Source organism: Abramis brama (assembly GCF_963993115.1).
Source record: "Abramis brama genome assembly, chromosome: 7".
NCBI lineage: Eukaryota > Metazoa > Chordata > Actinopteri > Cypriniformes > Leuciscidae > Abramis > Abramis brama.
In genome coordinates this window covers 39,308,958-39,335,606 of record NC_139969.1, presented here as the reverse complement: position 1 = coordinate 39,335,606, position 26,649 = coordinate 39,308,958, and the positions used below count along the sequence as shown (strand labels likewise).

General features: G+C 40.7%; 3 protein-coding genes across 5 annotated transcripts in view; 1 reads left to right on the top strand and 2 right to left on the bottom strand.

Annotated features, from left to right (window-relative positions):
- The window catches only part of LOC311087285 (protein NLRC3-like), a 31,281-nt gene extending 12,671 nt beyond the window's left edge, over positions 1–18,610 (top strand). Inside the window, exons 10-13 of one of the 2 annotated variants that reach the window (XM_084120588.1) lie at positions 9,711–9,884; positions 10,154–10,327; positions 10,508–10,669; positions 13,208–18,610. In XM_084120588.1, coding sequence (XP_083976714.1) covers positions 9,711–9,884; positions 10,154–10,327; positions 10,508–10,669; positions 13,208–13,283 — 586 coding nt within the window. In that variant the 3' untranslated portion in view covers positions 13,284–18,610. Of the gene's footprint in view, positions 1–6,360; positions 6,640–9,710; positions 9,885–10,153; positions 10,328–10,507; positions 10,670–13,207 lie in introns of those variants that run through there. The other variant, XM_084120589.1, reaches the window with a different exon arrangement.
- On the bottom strand, positions 16,084–22,209 carry LOC311087299 (sucrase-isomaltase, intestinal-like). The gene is made up of 3 exons (XM_084120606.1): positions 22,076–22,209; positions 20,940–21,052; positions 16,084–20,656 (listed from the first exon to the last, which is right to left on the bottom strand). The coding sequence occupies exons 1-3, from the start codon at positions 22,155–22,157 to the stop codon at positions 20,510–20,512; spliced, it is 342 nt and encodes a 113-aa protein (XP_083976732.1). The 5' UTR covers positions 22,158–22,209; the 3' UTR covers positions 16,084–20,509.
- Positions 22,210–22,326: 117 nt separating this feature from the next.
- The window catches only part of LOC311087287 (sucrase-isomaltase, intestinal-like), a 30,233-nt gene continuing 25,910 nt past the window's right edge, over positions 22,327–26,649 (bottom strand). For both annotated transcript variants that reach the window (XM_084120593.1, XM_084120594.1), the window contains 2 exons: positions 22,787–22,936; positions 22,327–22,597 (listed from right to left, as the gene is read on the bottom strand). In XM_084120593.1, coding sequence (XP_083976719.1) covers positions 22,790–22,936 — 147 coding nt within the window. In that variant the 3' untranslated portion in view covers positions 22,327–22,597; positions 22,787–22,789. The remainder of the gene's footprint in view (positions 22,598–22,786; positions 22,937–26,649) is intronic.

Genomic DNA, 26,649 nt, shown 5'->3' with positions numbered 1-26,649 from the left:
AGTTCAATTACAGTTTTTCTCAATTGCTAAAACACAATTTCTGAAACCTTGCTCCATTTTCTGAAAACATTAAACACAAAACCTCATCTTCAAGCACTATTTACAAAACCTCTGACTCCTCTTGCAAAATGAAACTTTCGCCTCAAAACAGTTTTATCTGTGTTCAAAATCAAACACTGCTCTCAAATCATAAACAAAGTGATCAAAATGATATACACTATCAAGCAGTCAGTAGACAATACACCAAAAAATAGAAAACACATTGTTCAAAACATATAGTTCTCAGGGAGAAGTAAATTTTTAATCTCAAAACAAATTTCATATTTTTCCATCATTGTCTTTTGATGAACGAAAACATGTTCTATCATAGTAGCTCAAAATTGATCAGAAATTACTATTCTGCTTTGCTCTTTGCAATTTCTTTTGTTCGTCCTCCTCCTTGTACCCCTATTCTTACAGTACTGTACCCTGCATCTCACACACTTGTCCTTTGTCTCTGTGATACTGTAATTCTGTTCTTTGTTGATATGAACCTGCGAGCAGTCAAAATCTACTGAGCAGTCAGTACTGTTAACAAATGGAAAGCACAATGTTCAGGGCCGTACAGTTTGTTCATTGTACAGTATACAGCCTACAATCCACTGTACTACAGCATACAATACTAAAATCAAAGGAGTAAAGATGTGATCAGTGTGCTTCTTCTTGTCTTTGGGCATCCTTTGAAACAGGTTAAATCAGTTTTGAGAGGTTGTGTTCAATCAATGACATGTGTTCTCTATTTGTGTTTGATTGTTGCCTCTTATGTTTACCAGTGTGGATGACATGTGCATTACAGTGCAGGATGTGTTTTGAGAGTGATAATGTGTTTAGAGTTTTGCTGAAAAGTCTAAGTGAGATCTGCAAATTGTGTTTTACCATGTGAAATGGTTTAAGGTATCGACAACAGACTGCACAATTAGCTAAATGAGCTCAGGCAACTGAGAACTTTGTTCAGCCAATGGGTTTTAGTGTTTTAGCAACTGTTAAAAACTGTAATGGTTCAATTGCTCACTCATAAAGACAGTGACGTGTCGCCCCCTTCTGGCTTAATGATGCAAGTTGCACAAACACAGACAAGTGGAGTAATACAGTGAAAAGTCCCAGTGATGATACTGGTGAAATATTCAAACACATTTGAGGTATACAAATATATATTTATACAATAATACTATTATGGAAATATATTTAATAGGTGCTTGTGCTGTTAAATTGAGCTTATAGTTTCCGCTGTAATAGTGAAGAACATATATCTGTGTTAAATATGAATCCATTGTAATAATGTTAATCTCAGCCTGGGCACAGTGTGCAATACCTGCTCTTCCTCTCTCATCTCCATCACATTCTCTCTTTCTTCTTCTCTCAGTCTCCTTATCTTGACCTGTATATCTTCCCTTCCCAAAGCTGAGCTTTGATTGATAGTCTTTGCAAACTGATTATTTCTGTGGGTTTTTAAAACTTCTATCGTAAAACAGCTGTTTAGTTGGTGCAGTACACATTGCAACGGCAGTGTTGCGTCATCTCCCGTCTTACCGAACATTTTGCCTGCAGTCCCCAAACAAACCACATGAGGGCAGCACTACAACATGAAATTAAAGGCACACTGTGAAGGAATTGTGTTTTTGTCAAACAGTGACCCCTAGAGTCGCTATGGAATACTTGCACTGTCGTAAATACCCCTCCACCCCCCCACCTCCCACCCTGTACACCGGTACCTGCATCGGGCATGGAATAGGCACAGATAGACTCCGAAGACATGATTATTGCAATTTATCATAATAGTTTGCAAATTGTACTTGTTTACACTATTTACAACCTCTACGTTAGGCTTATTTATGTCCTGATAATTATGTGAGATATTAAAAACTGTTCTCATGACAATCGCAAGAATCAACGTCAACAGCGTCGTCTGATATCCCTCAGTACTACGTGATAAATACACCTCACAACACCTGAGTTCAGCTGGCAAACTAGTTCGTGAGGCAAGCTATAAAACATAACGCAAAAAACACGTAAGAGAAACAAGTGTTTTTTTAGCAAGTCTGTTAACAGCTCTGATAATCGAAAGCTAGCTAGACATATGTGGAAATTATTGGACTGGTCTAATTATCAGCAATAAATGAATGAACAGCATATAAAAAAACATACTACAAGCAAGCGCAACAACATACAACATAGAATGCAAACAAGTTTACAAATAAGAGATTTATTTACTGGCCACTTCATGCGTTTTCTCAGATCGGATAGCTATCTGATTTATCAAAACAATTCCATTTACACCTGGTCACATAAATGTGTTTTTGCGAAACGGATTTAAATCCGATCTTCAATTCCCGCGCTGTATGCAGATTTAATGGAGTGCACGTCACCGAAAGCAACAGATATGAACAGCATTTTATTGATCATCAGCTAAAATTTCAAAATCAAAGACCACAATAAGAGAGAGCAGTAACAGCCCTGGTAAGATCATTTCATTTCTTTACTTTTAATGATGATGATTGTGTGTTAAGCGTCTGCGACTTACTTTCACTTTGATTTGCGATAGTTTGCACGTTCTCTTTATGACTATGCTCAATTGCTCATCTGCGGTGATGTGTGTTCCAGGAGCGTCGTCATATCTGTCTATAACATATAGCCTATAACACGCTCTCACACGTTTTTATTTTTAGCATTTTTGAGAGGAGTACAATTTACATGTGGTTTCAACAACAAAATGCATTTACACTTGTCCAGTTTCGCCTGGAATGTGGCACAGACCTCCTCCTGAAGTGGTTTGAGCGATCGGATTCAAATCCGTCTTGAATGCGTTTCGGAGGGCATTTACACCTGGTCTTTTCACGATCAGATAGCTATCCCATCTGAGAAAACGCATGAAGTGGCCAGGTGTAAACAGCCCCATGACAAAAACATACGCACGAAAGCCGAAAACAAACGCTGGTTGGCCTCTCACGTCCAAATTTGACGAAGTGGTGGGGGAAGTGACGTATGCCGTAAAGCAGTCAAATTTTGTAGTTCTTTTTGTACTTGGGTTACTACCCGAACCCCGAAGTTACATAGTGCCAGTAAAAGCGATACAGACCCCGTCAGGCTATGGCAGACGTGTCATTCAACCTATTGTAAGTCGATGTACCATCACAAGGGTCTTGGAAATATATTATGAAGGTTGAAAAGTTTCACAGTGTGCCTTTAACAACCGCTGCTGATTTCAGGAGGAATTCACAATAAACACGGAATAAAATATAGGGATGTCCCGATACCACTTTTTCACTTCCGATACCGATGCCGCAGCTTTGGCTATTTGCCGATACCGATATCAATCCGATATTTTTATTTTATTCTTGAACTAATACTAACAATAATAAAATATAATGGAAGCACTTTGCTCAATTAGCCACATAAAAACATCTCACTCAAATGGAGAACAAATACTTCTCCAGTATATAGTCCACAACAACAGTTGATAATGAAAGACTGCCAGCCTTTTGTCACGTTTACCGTCTGTTTCTGCACTACATTACCCAGGATCCTCATTGGCACACCTGCACTCACTCTCCGGATTACTAATCACCCGCACCTGTTTCCAATCAGTAACCTCATCAAGCTCTATAAAACACTCACCATTGCCCCAGTTCATTGTCAAGTCTCCAACAGGAACAGACCATAAGCCGTTGTCTCTGATACATCAAGACTTCAAGCTGTATGTATACTTACCTGAAACACTCACCTTTATGTCATTGTTGTGCTGTCTTCAGAAATCCTGTCTGAGGCCCTGTTTACACGAGAACGCTCGCGGGTGAAAACGTAAAAATATTTTATCAGATGTGCCTTTCGTTTAGACGGCGACGGCGTTTTCGGGGCTTAAAAACGCAAAAAAGTGAAACCACCCTCCAGAGTGGAAATCTTAACCCTCTGAGGTCGACAAACGCGCCGACGCGTTTTGCCGGATTTTCTCCACATTGTAGCACTATAAACTTAAATTACTCCATCATTTATGGTCATACAGAAAAAAGAAATATAAAAAAAGAATCTGTGATATTTCTCCTTTTGTATGTGTCCACTTACAATCAAATCAAAACATTGTGCTTTTGTAAAATAAAGAAAATAAACAGGGTGTGCGTTCTGCCTCTCTGTCGCGGTGAACTTTTTTTTCTTGAGCACGTCTATAAACTGAAACAAAACTCAGCGAATACTTGTCACACATTTATGAGCCATATACCTTTATAAACATTTAAGTGTGTACTTTTAAATAATCGGATTCAAAACGAAAACAAATATTCTCTGTTTACGTAATTTGTATAAAACCAACAAGATGTCCAGCTTCTCAAACGCTTGCTCATTACAGTTAATTTGGCCACGCCTACTCGCGCAAAAGATATTCACATGCAAATCTCCACATGGAACGCGAACGCGCTCGTTACCTCAACAACAAAACACTTCACTTCACTTTTCGTCGAGTTTGAAAGACGTGCCTGAGCTTACATTGGATTTAGGCTACCTCAGAAGAAGAAGAACGCGATTTGAAGACAAGAAAGATAAGGTAAGAAATTCTTACATAGCCTAGTTTGTTATTGTTGCATAAATGTCACGTTGCAGCTGAACTGTTGCTAGATATATGGGGAATATTATAATATTTAGACCCGTGTTTACTGTGTTTGTGGATATCTGCTCAAACATAGATATGTTTATGGTAACCATAATGTTTTATATTTGAGAGTGATCGCGTTTGAATGTATCATATTTTGCAAGCGATCGCGTTTGAATGTATCATATTTTGCAAGCGATCGCGTTTGAATGTATCATATGTGTTTACTGTGTTTGTGGATATCTGCTCAAACATAGATATGTTTATGGTAACCATAATGTTTTATATTTGAGAGTGATCGCGTTTGAATGTATCATATTTTGCAAGCGATCGCGTTTGAATGCATCATATTTTGCAAGCGATCGCGTTTGAATGTATCATATTTTGGATGAAAGCAAAACGCACCAAACGGCTTCATGTTTTTATTATTATCTCATTTCATATCATCATAACGGATGGAAACATTTGAAGTAACATGATAATCAATATATTTTTCTCTAGCTTCTTTTGGAAGATTTATAGGCTGCTATAGGTTATTTATTGTTATTATTATTTTATCCGCACTGCGCATATACCTTATGCCTACAAGGCACAACAAACCTGGTGTTCATTATATTATATATCGTTGGAAACGTGTGTGTGTATTCTGTGAATTTTAAAAAGGAATTTTAAAAAGCAATTTTAACCAGAAAAATCTAATATTTATTTCCAAAATCATGCAGGCCTTTCTCTTGATATCAGTATGTTCACTTTTTTTTTTTTCAGGTCCCAGATGCCACTGAGGACTTCAACATTCACATGAGTCTCAGTACGTGAACATGGTAAAGTGAAAATCTTGGAAATGAAAGGTATGTACAATGTTTTTAGGAATGGCACAAAGGTCTCTGTCTTTGAAGTGCTTTTTTGGCATTTGTTGTGTATCTTTGGATTATGTTGTGTTGTAAATAAATCCAAACAATTTAAAAGCCATTATTTTTTAAATCTCCTCATTTACAGTATTGTGCAAGGTTGCTCAGAATGATAGGGGTCTGATAGCTCCTAATAGGGCCGTTAGGGGAGGTTCTTTGTCTTTCTCAGGTGAGAAAAGCTTACATATTAATGAGCTCTCGCATAAGGCTTTTTCACACAAAACACGTCGTAAAATTTTTAAATCAATATATTGTCTTATCTGAATGAGCAGTCAGGGTGATTTTCACATAGTTTTGCAGCAAATATTCTAGGCTACGTCATACAATTTTCAAAAGTCTTGTGAAGAAATAATCAGTATGGGTTTCATGGCCTTATTTCAGTGAGAATTTTTTTTTGTATTTTCAAAAACCACGCATAAATGTCATTATCTCAAAACTACAAACTTTTACATACATGCTGCTGATATATTATTGTAGCAGAGTTTGTGCTGAATACAGTGTAATTAGACTTTAGCCATGAAAATGTCACAAGTAACAGAAATAACCAGAAATGTCAGAGCATGTCAGAACACCTCCAGGGCCCAGAAAACAGCTCAGACCTCAGAGGGTTAAAAACGCTCCACCGTCGCGTTTCCGTCTAAATGGTAAAAACGCAAAAGTTTGCTAGACAGTGAAGGCACCGATCAGTGCTTCACATTGCCACCTAGCCGCCTGGAGTGCATACTACATTGAATTTCACACACTTTTGCATCACCATATCCACGCAGATTTCCCCCCGATAACGCTCGTCTAAACGCAGAATAAAAAGTGATCACTTTTGCATTTTCTCTTCAGATCGTTTCCGTGTAAACGTAGCCTGAGTCCATGCTGCCTGAGATCCTGTGTTCCTTTGAGTGTCCAGTGTTTCATCCGAGCTTGCTTGCTACCGACCACATCTGAAAGAGAAGAGACTAATGTTACTGAACTGTTATTGCTTGACATCAACTTATCCGAAGTGAAAGTGCTTACCTGCTTTTCACCCCACATCGACTCATCTTCACGGAATCTGCACTTAAATTCATTGAATATTCACCTTGCACTTTTGTCACCTTAAATAAAGCTGTGTTTGGATTCACTTACCTCTGTCTCCTGGTCTGTATCCTGACACCTTTATTCAAGACCTTGAGATATGTTTGGTAACCTGAATAAATTGAAAATTAATTTGCTATATTTCAGATCAATATATTTGTTTCCTTAAAATTTTAAGTAACTTTAACTTTATTCTCATCTGAATTATAAATAATTTATTTCTGTATAAAATAATACTACTTTTTAAAAAACGCATTTGATTTTATTTTTTATTCAATGTAGAATGTGTAACTTAAAAATAAACAGATTAGTGCACTGTTTTAGGACAAGAAATGAAAACCAATGCAATGATGAATGTCCAAACGATGAGATAATTTTTGCTTTTAAACAGCGTGTGTGTGTGTGTGTGTGTGTGTGTGATTTTGGTTGGGTGACAGTTACAGTTTGACAAGAGTTTACAGTTTGACAAAAGCACAATGTTGTGTTTTACACAAATATAAGTAGGCTAAACACTTTTTGCAGTTTTAATGATGTCCTGTATGAAAATGACGGAGTATCTTTTTATGTTTCGTTTCCACTGTTCGATCGTGCCCGTGCCTCTCTCTCTCTCTGACACACACACACACACTCCAGCATTGCAATCTTGACATCGCAGCCTGTTCATTTTGCTGCGTTCACACCAAACGCAAATAGAGTGTCAAATTTGCGTCTATCGCGTCTAGTTCGATGCTTGAACAGTTTGAATCCATTCGCGCGTCCAAAGCGAATAGGACGCGCCGCGCGCGTATAATGATAAAAGTGAGTGTTTGAAGCGATATAGACGCGCGTTCAGAGCTAAGGCGGGCTACAGATTAGGTGTCCCTAAAGAACCCGCATATGCGCGTATCTAACAGTAACGTTAGTTCCGTATTACATTAATTAATGTGCACGCGAGATTTATTCATTTTTATACCGTGTATTCTCTGTGTAAATCCATGCACCGAACGTAGGTTCAGTACGAATACGTACCGTTCCAGCCCTAATGGGTATCGGGTCATAGGTATCGGATAATTTTTTTTCTCCCCTCCGATATCCGATCTAGCATTTTGGGCCAGTATCGTCACGATACCGATGCCGTGGATCGGATCGGGACATCCCTAATAAAATACTAACTAACACATGCTCATGATGACTTTCATTAACTCTACAATACGTAAATCCACTTCACCAGCTAATTACTCCTCGACAGCGATGCCATAGAAATATACAGAGTGACCGCAAAAAACATATTTGTCCCACTGAGCAAACCAAACAGCTGTTTAGTTGGTGCAGTACACATTGCAACTGCCGTGTTGCATCATCTCCCGTCTTACCGAACATTTTGCCTGCAGTCCCCAAACAAACCACATGAGGGCATCACTACAACATGAGATTAACAACCGCTGCTGAATTCAGGTAGCCTGGTTCTACCAGACTCTCGTACATTTCATTTGTACAGAGAGTCTGGCCTCTCTCCATTGACAAGCGTTAACTTCCTTGTAGGCGGGTACTCTGTTGAAGTTTAAAACTATTGGATCTGACCAGAGTCACTCTGGATCTGCCATAACCAATTGCTAACGTTTGGTCGTGGCGTATGTCAACTCAAACTAGCGCACAATCTCAACGTCATCGTTCTCAGCCACTCCCTCTGTTCGCTGATTGGACCGGTTAAAAATTGATCGGAGAAAACCAAAGAATACACCACAATCCCAGACGGAGTTACTGAAGGAAAATGAAATTGAGCGGAAGTACGTAGGAGGGCGGAGCCAGGCTAGAATTCAGGAGGAATTCACAATAAAAACGGAATAAAATGCTATAACTCTGTTACACATGCTCATGATAACTTTCATTAACTCTACCATAAGTAAATCCACTTATCCAGCTAATTACTCCTCGACAGCGATGCCATAGAAATATACAGAGCGACTGCAAAAACAGAAGTTAAAAGACAATATTCTAAAGATGCTGTGCGCTTGTTTCTCTGGCGCATAAAGTCTATACACGTCGAAAAATGACCAAGGTCTGGACCTCAATGGTGTGTACGGCCCTGCATGAGGGCTAAATATACACACACACACTATTAAGCACACAAGAAACACCTGAACACAATGAACCACATTTGTCCCAGTGAGCAAACCAAAGGTGACATTGACACGAAAGAACCTTAAAGTGTCATGAAACCCTGTTTTAGCTGGTCATTCACATCTCAGAGCTGGAAAAGTCTGAGCAAATGTGTGTGTAAAGCTGTGGAAAAGTGGGAGTGTAGAGGGCGAGAAAAGGGGAGACAACAACCAATAAAACACAGACCTGCAACACACTCATTATACAGAGACATGAATATTAAAATATGACTGCAGAGGGGAAAAAATAAATGGATCTGAAGGCACCTTGATGCATTTTAAACATATAACCCTATATAACACACTCAGAAGAAGGAGGGAGAATTGCGGAAGAATGTTTAAAATATCTAATAATATTTTCATTACATTTATGAGCACTATAGTCTCTGAGTCTGAACAAACGACACGCGTCATTTTAACACAGAAATAATAAAGACATAGTTACTTTTTTGTCCATTGTTCTTTTATTTGTCGTCTACATCATTGTGTTCTGTGTATCAGCTTCCACCTCACATTCAGCCAATCACACGCTTCTACCTCACATTCAGCCAATCACACGCTTCTACCTCAGATACCGTGACGTCACTTCCACTTTACTTTTCAGCCCGGAAGAACCAAATTGCTCAGAAAAACACAAAAATAAAAATAAATAACAAAAATAGAGTGCTTTTATTATTTTCAGTGATGTGCAGCCTTTACATATCTGTTCACATCTCAAAAAGTGTGTTTTAGGGGGTTTCATTACCCTTTAAAAATGATGTGAAATTAATGTGTAAACTAACATAAATAGATCAAGACAACCTTTGTATTGTTACAATGTTGGTAGTATATTTAAATGAACAATGTGTAGTCTTTCTCTGTGTTACCTGAACCTGGATATCCCTGTTTATTTGTCAGCAAAAGTCTGCTGGATGAAGCTAAACACGTTAGTTGATCATCATAAATCTGATTCATTTTCTTTTCTCTTTCTGTCTTCAGTCTGAATAGATGCAGTATTACAGAGAAACAGAGTCTCATCCTGACTTCAGCTCTGAAATCAAACCCGTCACACCTGAGAGAGCTGAACCTGAGCTGGAATGAACTAGGAAACACAGGAGTGAAGCACTTATGTGCCGTACTGAAGGATTCACACTGTAAACTGGAGAGATTGAGGTCAGTCACATTCACATACAAGAATCAAAATGCTTAAAATCACTTCAACAGTTTAAACTAAAACACTTTATACTCAATATCTCATAGTGAGTCTAAATTCACATTATATTTCTGCAAATATGTTCACCTTAGTATTTTGTGATCTGGTGAAATAAAGATGAAGATCTCTCTTCCTCTGTTTTATTTGCTGATGAAGATGATGTGACTTTACAGAATAAAGAGTTTTCTTTTCTTCTGTCTTATTTTCTGCTCTCTCTCTGCTAATGTAGTTTAAGCTGCTGTGATATAACAGATGAAGGTTGTTCTGATGTGACTTCAGCTCTGAAATCAAACCCGTCACACCTGAGAGATCTGAACCTGAGCTGGAATGAACTAGGAAACACAGGAGTGAAGCACTTATGTGCCGTACTGAAGGATCCACACTGTAAACTGGAGAGATTGAGGTCAGTCACATTCACATACAATAATCAAAATGCTTGAAATCACTTCAACAGTTTAAACTAAAACACTTTATACTCAATATCTCACAGTGAGTCTGAGTTCACATTATATTTGTGTAAAATTCTTTACATTCATGATTTGTTTGTAAGATAATCTCTCTTCCTCTGTTTGTGTTTTTCTAGATTAATTGACTGTGGCATTACAGATGTTTCTTCTTTAACTCAGTCTTTGACTAACTCAAAAGCACTGCAGTTTCTAAAAGAGCTTAATCTGAGTTACAATACAATAGGAGACTCAAAGCAGCGGCTCAGAGACGTGATACGAGACTCAAACTGTGTCCTGAGGTGAGGAAACATCACTTTGAGATATTAACCCTCTGGGGACCAAGCTGTTTTTGGGGTCCTTGAGATGTTCTGACATGCCTTGACATTTGTGCTTTTTTCAGTTATTTATAAACATGTTAATGGCAAAGGTGTAAATTCACTCTATATAGCACAAACAGGGCTACCATAATATGCGAGCAACGTGTATGTAGATGTTTGTATTTTTAAGAGAATAATGTTTATGCGTGGTTATTGGAAAAAATTAAAATGAAAGTTGCTGAATTAAGACCACAAAACACATATTAAATATGTGTCCACAAGACTTTTGACTAATGGATGTTGTCCCTTTGAGTTATAGCTTCAAAATGATGTAAAAATAGTCTTGCTTTATCGTTCACAAAAAAAAAATACATTGATTTAAATGGTGTAAAACAGGTTTTGCTTGGAAAGCCAATATGCGAGGGGGAGGAGTAGTTTACACCTTAGATTACAATGTCCCACCCACTCTGCATAATGAGCCATTCATTCAGGTGTGACACTGACTGAGCCACAATGCAAGGACAAAAGATGTATTTAGAAGAAGACTTATATTGACCATTTAAGATTTCGCTTACATCTCTCTTGTAAATATGTTTTGCTATTTTATTAAAAATGTTACAATTACAACAATAATTACAATTTCAACAATATTTCAAGTGTACTCTTTCTTTGTAAAAAAAAAAAAAAAAAAAAGATTATAGGCCTACATTTTATCATATGTATTTATTAGTTTGAATATAGCCAACATTGGAACATCTAACATCTTAGTCTATGAATTTTTTTTTGCAGTTTAATACGTTGCTTATACAAATACATTTTATTTCAACATATTCCAGTCGATTTTTACTCATCTCAGTAGGCTATAGCAAAGCAGTTTATTCTTTCACACACAGACGCGCGATTCATATTTAGGCTAAACAGTCTTTACAAATATGTCCCCTTCATTCATCTCACAGAAAGGCGAGTCATATTATAGAAATGCGATTCATCTTTTTGCGGTTTACATAGGCCTACACTAACGTTATTCCATAACGTTATTCCACACGTGAGAAAAGAAAACAGCCTACCTCACTCCTCAGCGGAATCTGCTCCTCATTTCAGGAGATATTGCTCCTCATCAGCACTGTTCTGAGGAATCTTTTCTCCATAAGGTAGGCTATAATGTCTCACTCGCGAGGAGTCGCGACGCGCTTTGTTTACAGCTGATGTGGGCGTTTCACAGCTCTGAAATAGTTCTCAGAATTTGCGTTTGAATAGCACGCGCTCTCCGGGGAGTGGTCACATTACTGTGAATTAGCTCGTAATGAGCTCGACAGGAGTTGCTCTCTTTTTATACAGATTACAGAAGCTGAGAATATTTGTTTTTTATATAAATGACTTCATTTAAAAGATGCGATCTCAAGCTTTATGCCCGTGGGTCTGTTTGCCTGTTTGACTGAATTTTCGCGGAGTTATAGATCATTTTCGAACGCGTTTCAAATGGGAGTTTACTGACAGAGAGAAGGCAGAAATCGCATCGTGTTAATTTTTCTTTATTTGTCAAAAAGCAAAACACTTTATTTTTATTGTGAGTATACAGAAAAAAAATAGAAACTGAACAGGATCGATTGATGTATTACACGAAAATGAAAGATCAAAATTAACAGAGCATTTAGTGTTTATTTTCATTGCTAAAAAAAAAAAACGAGCAAAACGCGCGGGTGCGTTTGTGGTCCCCAGAGGGTTAAAGAGATCTTCATTTACCTCTGATATGTGAACAAACCTTTCAAACATTTGTGAAAGGAAACTATCATTAAGCTTTATTGCAACAAAGGGTTTGTGTGAGAACAAGATGTGAAGTTATTGAAATGTTTAACACAGAGGAGGAAAGAGAACAAAAGCTCACTGTCACAGCTTTATACATCAACACCTGCTTTATTAACTGTGTCAGTAGAAGTGAATCATTTCAGTGTGAAAACAGACTTGGTCAGATTGTAGGAAAACGCTGCACTCCTGCTAAAATCAGTGCAGCTCCAGCTTCAGCTCACAGTGTCCAGCTCACATGAGAAATGTCTCTGTCTCTAGTGTGTTTTTACTGTGACAAGCAACACGTCGCACTACTTTACACTTACTTTACTCTCAGTTATTTACTAAGAGCCTACAAACATGTTTAAACTAGAGGACAAACGGCTTTAACTAAAGGTTTGTGTTTGAACTCAAAATAACATTTGTATTTGCTCCCTGTGGTTTATTCCATACGCCGTACACTCATTAGTTTCTCCTTTACAGAGACTCAATAGGAGTCGCACCAACACACACACACACAAACAAACATATGAACATGATTCATGATTTAAATCTATTATATTTAAAACACAAATATCTGTGCAAGATCATGTAAAGTCAGTAATTAATCTGATTACAGGAATTCAGTTTAACTTATTTTTACTAAAAAAAAAAAAAAAACTGTAATTGAAATATAATAATTTGCACTTTGTTCCACTGAACACTGATTGTTTTCTCTTCTGTTCCACTTTACAGAGAAGATGAAGATCGATCTGCAAACGTCAGCGGTGGATTGTTGCGTCATGGTTTTAAATCTGTGAAACGGAGATGAGAGGAGCAGAAACCATCAGGTGATCCACAGAAGAGTCTCACTACTGTCTATGAGGATAAATAAATGTGTAAATGTGTTTCATACAGGTGGAAGAGACTCAGACTTCACAATTAAATAAAGCAGCGTGTGTGTTAGCATGCGTATTAGAAACATGTGATATTGAATGATTCATGTTGGTTTATTATTCAGCCAAATGATGGTTTAGTTGTAATTAAAGGTGGAACAGAGGAAGAAGCTCAGATGAGTGTCAGCAGAAATCTTCACTATCAGGCCTGCAAATATAATGTTAGTCTGCGGCTTTTGAAGGATGGGCCTTCACATTGGGACACCGCTAATATATGCAGGTGATAATGATGGTGATGGATGAGTGCACAGCTGAACATAATTAGTGTCCGGAACAACAGATGAATCACTTAAAGGCAGGCATAGGCTACACTGTGCGATTTTCGTCCGATTTTGAGCCGAATTCTGACTTGTGCGAATCTTTTTCGGGTCGGAACGATTTTCAGCTTTGTCGTGCGTCGTTTGTCGTTTTAATGTATTATCATTTTATGTATTAAATTATTATTATTATTACTACTTTTATTATCAAATTAATATTTCAATTAATTTGGCCCGCAATAATTTTAGCTTATAGCGCATCACCCCATAACCGACGAGCTGCGAGGAAAAATAAAAGATTTCTTAGATTAGCTTTTCCTCATTTCAAAAACAACTTGTTTTACTTGAAATACTTCTCATTTCTTCACTACTTATGGGCCACAAGAGAAATATTAAGAAGAGAAATGAAGACAGTTATACCGTTATCAGCCCGTTATCAATTCAGTTGAGTAGATTCAGCTCATCGTCTCTGAGAGAATATACAGTATGTACTGTTAATGCGGCGTCAGATGTTTTTACTTTCACTTTCTGTAGTGAATAATCGACTGGGGTTTGAGACTTCTTCACTGGCATAACTCTAGAGCAAAGTCTGCACTTGCTTGTGTGATATCCACTGGCTCGCCTTCATGCTTTAAAATGGAAATATTTCCAATATTGTGCGAAAATTTCCTTTAAAATTACGGACAGATATTTAGATTTTGCACGCGTCATTTCCCTTGATGAAATAAAGTATATTATTAAATAAATGAGTAAATAATCAAGTGCTCAGATCCCCGAGGGGGGCCTCGGACTAGCGGGTTGCAGAGGCCCCGTTGATCTGCACTAAAACTGCCTTGCTCCAATCCTCCATGTAAATCAAAATGGCTTAAACCTCACTGTATGCTGTATCTCGGCAGAGCATTTGGACATTACCATATAAATATGAATCATTTAGTAAATTATTGATTTTACTTTATTAGAAATAATTTACAAAATTATTCATAGATGTTATCCTGTAAATGCAGCCATTAGTAGATATATTCATGTTGTTTTTGATAAATGTACTTTTTGTAACGCAGTGGTTCTCAAACTTTTTACACCAAGTACCACCTCAGAAAATATTTGGCACTCCAAGTACCACCATAATGACCAATATGAATACAGTAGCGTAGTAGGCCTAACTATTCAGCTAAGGTTATGCACAGCTCAAAAATGAGGCAGCTTAATTTCTAATAAGAATATTTATCATTGTCAGCCACTTTAAACATTGTAAAAACACAGTTTGAACATTAACTGCAGTGTGCTGCTGTGCTGCTTACATACAGGTAAATAAAAAACTTGAATAATGATTCAATTCAAATGTATTGCACCTAAAAGTGAAATAAAAACTGTAGCCTACTGTACTTAAAATATTAAGTAAAAAAAAGTACTGTACTTAATTAAAAAAAAAAAACACAGACTGTGTATTGATATTTAACCTTTTTAAACGTACATTTAACATATTCTGGCTGACCCCTGTGAGTTTTTCAAGGCGCTCATGTAACTTACACAATCTGATATGAATAAAATGTGTCGTCTAATTATAATGGAAATTATTATTATTTCCGCTTCCATAGACATCAGTGTGTATTTTACAAATTCTAAAATAAACATTATGTGGTTAAAAACACTGAATAATTGTGATATTTGACAGCGCCTGAGTGGCGTGCGTCCGTCTATGGCTCAGCGCCAGCCAACTGCGAAAGCACATTTGAATTCATAGGTGTTTGTATCTATGATTTGAATTTAGCAGTTGATCACGTGATGCACTGGCCGTTCTACTCACACCGGTGTAATCGTATCGTGCGCTCCAGGGACCAGCCAAGACTGAGCACACAATAATAGACAGTAAAAGATCACACCGGTTTGATCTTACGTGCGAAATTCAGTGATTCCTCTGCGTACCACACTTTGAGAACCACTGTTGTAACGCATCATTTGAAGATATTAAACATTTATTTTTTGTCTTGCACCTTTTTTTAGTTATTTTTGGGCTGACTTTAAAATAGACATGACAAACTTTTAATTTAGAAACTCATGACATTTTTCTTTGTTTTCAAAATCCAAATTTTTCTGACAAACAAAATTATATTATTCTTCTTTTGGCAAAGTTTTATATTCATAAAACAAAACTAACTCAAAAGAAACCCTCATCTATTACCTTTTATAATATTGATCTCACAGTATACATTGAAACTCTTTCAAACACGAGATCACAAAACAAAAAGCTTATAAAAGCAAAAAAATGTAAAGCTTTTCAAATTCATGTAACTGACCTATCCCGCCTAAGTAACCTGGACAATTTAGTAAACTTCAAATAAAGACCAATCAACGTTTCCTCAAATGATGTTAGGAAATTTTATCACAGTTTAGAGTCCACAGATGAAGAAGAGTCAAAAGGTTCCAATACTAATGTATTTAATAATAAAATAAACTCAGATAGTGTGTACTTAACACAAACAATAACCGACAATGAACAGAGGAAACACAGAAACAAATACGAACAGCCGCCATGATTAAATAAAGATACATGGTAACAAACAAGTGTCAGGAAACGTGAACAAAGACAACAGAAAATAATGACAATCAAACCAAAAGACCATGATAATGAAAACTAAACTGACAGTTCGTGACACATTTCCTGATGTTTACAATCCCAGTCACCAAAATTAACGTTCCCAAAATGGATGACCTGTAAAAGGTGGATTAGTTTTACGATCTCTTCCTGATCTTTGTGAAGCGTCAAAGCCGTAGTTGCGTAGCTGTCAATGGAGGAACAGAAAGCTCTCAGATCTCATCAGAAAGATCTTTATTTGTGATTCGAAGATGAACGAAAGTCTTATGGGTTTGGAACAACATGAGGGTGAGTAATTGATGAATTTTACATTTTTGGGTGAACTAAACCCTTTAACACCATTAGATGTAGGCATTGGGTTATTTATTGGAGTAAATGCTCAGAAAGCCTTGAATCCTTGGAGTGATTACCAGCGAGGGTGGTGGACCGAACGCTCCTTGGGTGGGACATTACTGGTGCACTGAGTCTCAGTGTGGATGGTGATGTATATGGGATGTGCCAACAGTTGTGCAAGTCATAATATTGAACATCATTGCTAACTTGGAAGAGCTGTTAATTAGACAGAATATCCAAGACTTTGCAGAACAGCCGTATGAACGTTAAAGGGATACTTCAGGATTTAGCATTAAGCTTTGTATTAGTAGAAAACCTGTAGTATTTTCGAATTACCGTGCTTTCCACCCTCATATCCCCCTGAGACAAGAGATTTATGTATTTTTTGTCTGGAAAAAAATCCTCCGATGACGCAAAAAACGTCATTTTGCGTCATCGGAGGATTTTCTGGCCAGAGGCTAAAGACTACAGCCAGTAGATGGCGTTGTTCCGCATGTTTTCAGCCCGCCCATAGGAGGTGGGATGATCTGGGATCTCACTCACAGAATGTACACAGTGTCAGCCGTCTTTCTTTGGAAGCTAAGCTAGCAGGCTCTTGTTCTGTGGAGAAAGCTGAATAGTAGGAGAAAGCTGAGTAAGTAGGGGTAACCATCTTCCTTTTCCCGGACTTGTCCGGCGGGCGAGATCGTTCAAAATGTCCGGGATTCAGCTTTTGCGTTCTGCGGTCGCCATTCATTGTTTGTATTCACGTCAGCTGGCCCTCAAGCGACTCTCTGCATTTATTCATGAGAAAGAGCTCATCCAATCCAATCACAGCGCTGGATTACTCATGAGATAATCGCATTACAGCGGAGAATTCAAACAACATGCGGAGCATTAGAGTGGTTTCTGCGAGGAAGCGTCGTGATGAGTTTAACAACACTCGCCACAGGGATTATATCGTTCATATACAGACCAGACCGAGCGCGTTTCAAGTTTTTATGGACATATTTCATATACTCTAGTGCTCTAAACATGAACCAGCATGACACTTAAAGACAGCAGATGCTAATCAGGATTATTCAGCTGATGTTATAAGCACAATCAAGCAAAAGTTGACGACTGCTTAAAATCTGTTAGGAACCGGCAGCTAACAGAGTTGTGTGCCAAACAGGGCTTTAACATATTTAAACGTTTTTTTTTTTTCCTTGAAAAAACCTTGTCATATGTTAAAATAGCTTGAATGTAAGGCAACGTTCAGACCAGTCGATCAGTCCAAATCTGATTATTTTGATTCTGAGTATATCCGATTATAATCTGATCTAAAATTATTGACGTCAACACTGTGTATCGTATCTGTTCAGATCCGATTTGTGTCCATGCCAACCTCAGTTTTCCCGAATATTTGCATTGGTTTCTATGGCAATGAGTGTGAATGCAGCCTTACTCGACAGTAAGTAGTACTTACCGGTACTTAATTTGGCCCGCAATAATTTTATCGCATCACCCCATAACCGACGAGCTGCGAGGAAAAATAAAAGATTTCTTAAATTAGATTGACTTTTCCTCATTTAAAAAACAACTTGTTACATATACACCCTTGCTAATATGAGCCCGCCTCCACTCACTCCCTCAGCTCAGAGATCCACTGGTTGACGATCACACGTTGATCTGATTGGTTACAAGGTAGTTTGTGACGTCAGAAACACCAGCGATTTCAAAGCGTGTTTTTGAGACTGTCTTTGGTTCACTGCAGTTTTAAGGAGGAAATACTCAGCAATGGAGTCGACTTATGAATTTTGTCTTAAAGCATATTAAAAACACCACATAGACATAAACAACATGAAAAGCTGGATTTTCACCACAGGGGGACTTTAATATCACATTTCTTTGAAGTCAAAGCTTCAGAGCTTCAGAGCACAGCTGCTTACAGCGTTTGCTCTCTTCTGTCTGACTGTTTGTTTCAGGACTCTTCATAAAGTATACTTTGTACTATATGTCATCAATTTCATTAAAACTGGTTTGTTTGTTCTGGTCTGCATATTCAACTTAATGTTATCATTATTTTCTATTTTCTATATTCTCCCACTTATCTCTGCTGTTTCACAAAACCCAAAATATTAAATTACTCATATCTCAATCCCTAAAGTGCACAGACAGCCATTATAGCTGCTTGCTCCTTCAACTCTCGTTAGAAAAATTCTCTAGACATCATTATTTTACCACTAAAATATATAATTGTTCCCCATTCTGCTTAATACAACGTTTGTTCATTCCTCATCTTTATTTGACTTAACAGGCGCTCATAAATAGTTTCATAAATTCTATCAGAAATTTTATTTTCATAACATACATTGTCCTACTACATTTCTTCTCATCTTTCCCTCTTTTCCTACATGCTAGTTCCTTCTGCATCCTTTTCCTTTCTTTTCGCTCTGCCTCATCTAACCAGTACACGATTGTTTGCTTACAATCCACACACACGTCTCTCACCGCTGTCAGCCTAGTGACACTTAACATTCCCTCCCTGGGAAAACCATGGTACTTGATCAACTTCTTGCATGCATTTTGCCCTTAATTCTTTCATTTGACAGAAAACTGGTGTATAAAAGTTATCGAACACACTGTGAGATGACCCCATACTGGCTGATTCTACTTTCCCTGGATTTTTCTTCGACACGCGTTTTACTAATCTGTCAGACGTCTCAGACAGATCCGATTTTTTAAATCGGCCAGGTCTGCACTTTCCAGTGCCCTGTAATTACGGCTTACTCAAAATCTTTTCGTGAGCACTTTCCAGCGCTCGATTGATTCCAGTTCACCCAATTAATCAGGTGTGGCTCTTCCGTCCACTTTTACGAGCTAGTTACCGGACCGTCGGTAACTTTCTATGCCCGCACCAAAGAAATAGTCTCAGCCACTATGGTTCACTCACAGTCATACCAAAATTACACCACCACACAAAATAAATTTGACTGTCTCTTACCAGAGATGCTTCTATTGCCACCGGGTTCTTTCTGGTTCCAGTGGAGTTCCTCCTGGCCCTGATAGCAGTTGGCTCTTCTCTCTCAATTCTGCAAGGTAAGACTAAAGCCTGGTGCTTCAGGATGATCAATCGTCAATCCGCTTTACTCAGGGCCAGAAGAAACTGCCAAGGAATCCCAACTTCTGACACCAATTGTTGTGGCAAAAACAATAATTAAACAATCAGCATCACTGCATAAGAGACACCAAGAATCAAATTGTATTTTAAAAGATATTTATTCTTTTGCAAGAGGCTTAGTCACAAAATCACAGCAGCTACCCCGTGACGTGAGCAAGAGCTGACTCCCAGCCCAGGAAATTCCCTTCTTATACTCCTTCTTCAAGGTCTTTCCTCTGTAGTTTTCCACTCACCCAGCATGGCCACATCCAGCTGATTTAGAGTAGAACGACCCCTCTAACCCCCCTTGGCTAAATTATCTTCCATACCTAAAGAGTTAAAGGTTCTTAACCATTTGTCTTACTGTGTGTGTCTTGCTTACGCCAGGTGTACAAACATACACAAATTCCAGAAGAGAAACAATGCTTAAAACCACACAATGTCTAAGAAAGTTAATGAAAAAAAAGTAAAATTTCAATTTTTCTACAACATTAGTACTTTAGTTCTTTGTTCAAATCATCAGCTCAAAGTATGGAAAATTCTAAATACTACTTTAATGGGATTCTTATGAAAAAATAAACTTAATGATTCGGTGACTCACTCCTTGTTTAAATACGGCCACATAACATTGTGTTATCATCATTGAAGTTGCACATTACTGCAGAATAACTGGTTGAGGTATTTACAGCGAGAAATGAAATATTCCTGAAGTTCTAATGCAAGTCCTGAAGGTCGGTGAGAGTTACAACACTGTGTTTATTGTTGAGTCACACGGAGAATGAAAGACACATGCACACACTAAAAGATGAGATCGCTTACATAAGGAATTTTAGCAGCTTTCATGTCATTGTAAAGATATGCGATCTCCGTATGGTTGGCGTAGCCGTAGCGACAAAGCTGGAATCCAAGCGACCAATAGGCTGGAAGAACCGGGCGGCCGATCATCTGTCAAACAAAACACACAAACCGAGAGAAAAATTATTTTACATTTTATGCAAATACATTTCATAACACAAATATTCAAGTGGCTTAAGAGAATCTAATGGTGCCTTCTGTCTGTTACAAGCAAGCTTCCTTTAGATAAATATTCATGTATTTCATTTATGCATGTGAATTTTCCAATGTTATTTTGTATGTTGCTTAGATTGAGTGCACTGAGGGCAATGAGAGAGTCTCCATCTGCTAAACCTTATCAATCCAGGAATAAAACACACACACACACACACACCTCAGTGTACTGCTGAACCACAGCTTCTGGAGTGGGTCCCATCACCATGTAGAAGTCCAAGATTCCTCCGATGGTGCGGTAGGTCAGAGCCGGAGTCGGCAGGAAGGTCACATCTAAGAGCAAAACAAGCAAAAAAAGAAAAATTACATCATCCCTGACTCAATGTGTCATATAGTTACCTATGATCACGTGCGTGAACTCGACAATTGACTACAGTTGACTTCGACCGAAAACAGGATGTAAATACAGGTATGTGCGCTGGCTGAATTAACATCACTTTTATACATATCTTTCACATCTACTGCAGTCAGATTGACCCGCATTCACTCTGAAGGAATCACTCACATGGCTGTGCACTTGTAATGACACATCAAGGATATTAAGAGGCTAAAAGCAGGTTTAAAACTTGCCCCATTGAAGTCAACAGGGTGCAAATTTTAAAAAGAGGATAACATGGTGTAGGCAACACCGATTTTTGTCGTTGTTCTCTGTACTGACAGCACTCCAAATTTACAAAAAAATTGACCAGAGTTCTCCTTTAACCTTTCGCTGAGGAGAAAATCCAACGCACCTTTGAGGGGACCAAGCCAAACATGATCATGTATTTCTGCTCAGCTAGCAACACTGGACATCAACCACACAGCTTTTTCTTTTTTTTTAACTATGATTAGATATGTTCTCCAAATGTCAAATATGCTAATACATTTCGGCGAATTTTGTAAAGCCCATTGAAGGGCGGCTATTTTCAGATGGTTTTTTGATGAGAAAACCAAATGTGTTTTGATGTGTTTAATTGAAGTATTAGATTGAAGTTTCTGTCAGTTTATATGCCTGTTGCTTTATAAAGCAACTAATGAACACTGAGAATGCGAGCACTGTGTGCTTAGGCATTCTCAGCGCTGTCAAAGTAAAGGTCCGCCACGCATTAAAAATAAAAGTCACAACAACAAGCACGGCTTACGTCACTTCAGAGTTCCTACTGGCGGTGCGATTGTAACCAGGAAAATGTTCCTGAGGAAACCATTAGTTCTCGAGGAATCACCCTGGTGTCTATCTCCCTAAACCAAGTTCCTGGAACTAACGGGTGCGAAAGCCCCTATTGTCTTGGTCTTAATCCTAAATTTAGAAAAGCATACCTTCCAGCACAGGCTTTTCCCACTTAGGTATGTGATTTCCACACGGAGCTTGCTGACGTCTCGAGATTGAGAGCGCTGACATGGGAAATCGGTATTGCGCTCTATATCTACAATGATGCTGCTTGCTGTTTCAGCCATGTTGCTGGTGACGTAGCCGTGGGTCTCGGCGTAATAACACCACGGCTCCTTGGGAATATCTGAAGGCTATGAAAGGCAATGTGTTTGTGATGAGGTTCAATATTGTGGGTGTAGGAAGGAAGAAGACAGGGGTCGGCGTGACTGGGACTCTCGCTTTATTTGTCATAGAAAGAAACAAAACAAAAGAAAGGGGTTCTTTTGCGTTCTTCAGCACATTCACCGTGTCTAAGCACAGCCAAAACAAAACAATACTTCAAAGTCTCTTTTGACGATCTCTTCTCGAGACGGCAGCAGCAGCACGTGAGGTCCCAGTCCAACTCTCTCTCTCTATCTCTCTCTCTCTCGTCTCTCTCCGGTTTATATCCGGTCTCTCCACGCCAATTACTGCAATCAGACACAGGTGTTCATCATCTGCACTTGACCTACTTACTCACCGCTCTGCCTCCTCCTCTCTCTCCTGCTACAGACTTCGCAAAAACACGTCCCCCTCGCCACAGTGTTGAATCACATTATAACATTCAGATCAAACAGCCTCTTTGAAAACAATGATATTGAATATTTTCTCTCTCAGACCTTCTAGATGCAGCCGCGGGCTTCACATCTGTCCTGATCTCCACCTGCTTCAGGGTGACAGTCGAAGTGCCTAGAGTTTGGGTATTTGGCCTCCCAGTTGACTGTGTAGTCCTTCCCCAGTTCCAGCTCCAGATATTTCAGATACATCACCTAGCAGACACAAACACCCAATGTTATACAGTATATCACGTAAAAGACAGCAGGTGTATTCATGTCAGAATCTTATCCTCTAGGTAAAGTATGTAAATAACAAAAATGACAAATACTGTTGAGTTTCACAAAGTCTTTTTGTGTTAGTTGGTGGACATGCCATAAATTACAGCAGCTGACATTAATGTGTCATGCATAGATTAAAACCAAAGTCAGTGCGACCTTGTGTTGTCATTCCAAGATCTTGAGCTCCGGGAGAAAGCAACACCCTTCATCTTAGCCTAATATGTGTGTGCTTTTGAAAGCATCTCTCTTGGAATGAAAGGGCCTCTCCTGGTAGCCGAGGGAATCCTGCTCAGTATTAAACACAAGTCAGGCTCCATTTTGTAATTACATTACGTCGGCTGTGATTTTTTTCACTTTGATTAGATATGTTCTCCAAATGTTAGCTAAGACATTTCGGAGAATTCTGTAAAGCCCATTTGTAACGGTCACCAGCTGGAGTGCCCTTGAGAGCCACCAGAGGGCACTCCACACCGGACTATCAGATTCACTCACAGACTACATTTCCCATCCTGCATCTACCTGGACTGATTACTTCATACACCTGCACTGCACTGATTACACACACACCTGCACCTCATTCACACACACATAAAAGCCACTTCCACACTCCACTTCTCTGCGAAGTATTGCATTGCCCCGGCGTACAATTTCTGAGCGTTTATTCCTGTGTTTGCTGTTCTCGTTTACTGACCTTGGACTGTGTATCTCGACTCCTGATTGTTCTCTGCCTGCCTTTACCCGGATTGTTAATTGGACTTTGCCTTTTGCTGCCTGCCCTGACTTCTGCCTGTGACCCTGATCTGCTCTGTGTTCTCTCTGTTGTTCTGTCTGCTGTTGTTTTACCCTGCCTGTCTGACCACTCTAAATAAAGCTGCAAATGGATCCCTCCTCGTCCGCTGCATCATTACAGAATACTTCGCCACTACAAGGATCCAGTGGCTTTCCCTGTGAATATCGGCCAGGTTTGGACAATGCACTAATGTTATTAACCCTTAAGCAGGGCTCTCGATCACTCGAGGTTTATATCCAAGAGTATTTAGATCTCGCCTACTATTCTGATATGCCGGATTGTGTGCTCATAGATTTCTTTTGTGAGGGCATTAATCTGCCGCTCAGATCACGTTTAATCCGTGAGGGTCCCCGTTCATCTCTCAGTCAGTTTATGAACTATGCCTTGTTGACTGTTGGTTCAGCGTTCACCGTGGGAGGCGCAGAGGAATGCACCATTACTTCCGTGCCTATAATGGCAGCCGCACCAGAGTCTTATCACGTCTCAACAGATCTTCCAGAGCCTTGTCACTTCTCAGCAGATCTTCCAAAGCCCTGTCACTTCTCAGCAGATCTTCGAGAGCCCCGTTACGTCTCCGCAGACCGTCCAGAGCCTCGTTACGTCTTAGCAGAATTCCCCGAGCCCTCTACTGTTGAGGGGGCGTTTCCAGAGACTGTTCCCGTCACGCCAGCCATCAAGCTAGTCACTGGATCGGTCTATTATCGTCCAGGACTGGTATCCAGTGTGGCCGATTCCCCGCTGAGGTCTGTACGTGTTGCCATAAGGGCCATCGTGCAGGAGTCTCGTCCCGCCGAGACTATCCTGCATAAATCATGTTTCACCGAGACCTTCCTGCCTGAGTATCTTCCTGCCGAGCCTGCACTTCACGCCAGTCCAGCCGAGCCTGCACTTCACGCCAGTCCAGCCGAGCCTGCACTTCACGCCAGTCCAGCCGAGCCTGCACTTCACGCCAGTCCAGCCGAGCCTGCACTTCACGCCAGTCCAGCCGAGCCTGCACTTCACGCCAGTCCAGCCGAGCCTGCACTTCACGCCAGTCCAGTCGAGCCTGCACTTCACGCCAGTCCAGAGCTGTGTTCACCGCTGGTCCTGCCCAGCTCAGAGCCCTCTTCATCGCTGGTCCTAACCAGCTCAGAGTCCTCTTCGCCGCTGGTCCTACCCAGCTCAAAGCCCTCGCTGCCGCTGGTCCCGTCAATCTCAGAGCGCGCTGATCCTGATCCAGAGCCAGAGCTTCACGTCAGTCCTGCCGAGCCAGAGCCAGAGCTTCACGTCAGTCCTGCCGAGCCAGAGCCAGAGCCAGAGCTTCACGTCAGTCCTGCCGAGCCAGAGCTTCACGTCAGTCCTGCCGAGCCAGAGCCAGAGCTTCACGTCAGTCCTGCCGAGCCAGAGCCAGAGCTTCACGTCAGTCCTGCCGAGCCCGAGCCAGAGTTTCACGTCACGTCCGCCCGAGCCCGAGCCAGAGTTTCACGTCACGTCCGCCCGTCCAGAGTCTCGTCGAGAGCCCCGTTACGTCTCCGCAGACCGTCCAGAGCCTCGTTACGTCTTAGCAGAATTCCCCGAGCCCTCTACTGTTGAGGGGGCGTTTCCAGAGACTGTTCCCGTCACGCCAGCCATCAAGCTAGTCACCGGATCGGTCTATTATCGTCCAGGACTGGTATCCAGTGTGGCCGATTCCCCGCTGAGGTCTGTACGTGTTGCCATAAGGGCCATCGTGCAGGAGTCTCGTCCCGCCGAGACTATCCTGCATAAATCATGTTTCACCGAGACCTTCCTGCCTGAGTATCTTCCTGCCGAGCCTGCACTTCACACCAGTCCAGCCGAGCCTGCACTTCACGCCAGTCCAGCCGAGCCTGCGGTCGGCTGTCGGCAATAATATTGCCGTTTCACGTCAGGTCCGCCCGAGCCCGAGCCAGAGTTTCACGTCACGTCCGCCCGTCCAGAGTCTCGTCCCGCCGAGACTGAATCTGATCCTGATACTGATCCTGAGCCTGAATCTGTTCCTCTTCCTCTTTCTACACCTGTGTCTTCGGACAAGATGGCCGACTCCACGCCTGTGTCTTCGGACAAGATGGCCGGCTCCACGCCTGTGTCTTCGGACAAGATGGCCGGCTCCACGCCTGTGTCTTCGGACAAGATGGCCGGCTCCACGCCTGTGTCTTCGGACAAGATGGCCGGCTCCACGCCTGTGTCTTCGGACAAGATGGCCGGCTCCAAGCCTGTGTCTTCGGACAAGATGGCCGACTCCACGCCTGTGTCTTCGGACAAGATGGCCACCGCCGAGCCAGTGTCTCAGGACAAGATGGTCTCCGCCGAGCCGGTGTCTGTTCCTGTCTCTGTGTCTGTTCCTGTTCCTGAGCCAGTGTCTGTTCCTGTGCCATGGTCACCTCCCTGGCCGCCTGAAGGGTCGTCTCCTCCCTGGCCTCCCGAAGGGTCGTCGCCTCCCAAGTGGTCGTCTCCTTCCTGGCCGCCTGCACAGCCTGCCCCGGCCTGGTCGCCTGCACAGCCTGCCCCGCCCTGGTCGCCTGCACAGCCTGCCCCGCCCTGGTCGCCTGCACAGCCTGCCCCGCCCTGGTCGCCTGCACAGCCTGCCCCGCCCTGGTCGCCTGCACAGCCTGCTCCGCCCTGGCCTTCCGTATTACCGCAGTCTCAAGGTCCTCTTCCGTTCCACGGACCTGGCCCTCAATCCCGCCCCCGGATCCGCCTCCGGGCCACCTCCCACCTGGACAGTTTTGGAGCATCTGGAAGCCGCTCTTTGGGGAGGGGCTATGTAACGGTCACCAGCTGGAGTGCCCTTGAGAGCCACCAGAGGGCACTCCACACCGGACTATCAGATTCACTCACAGACTACATTTCCCATCCT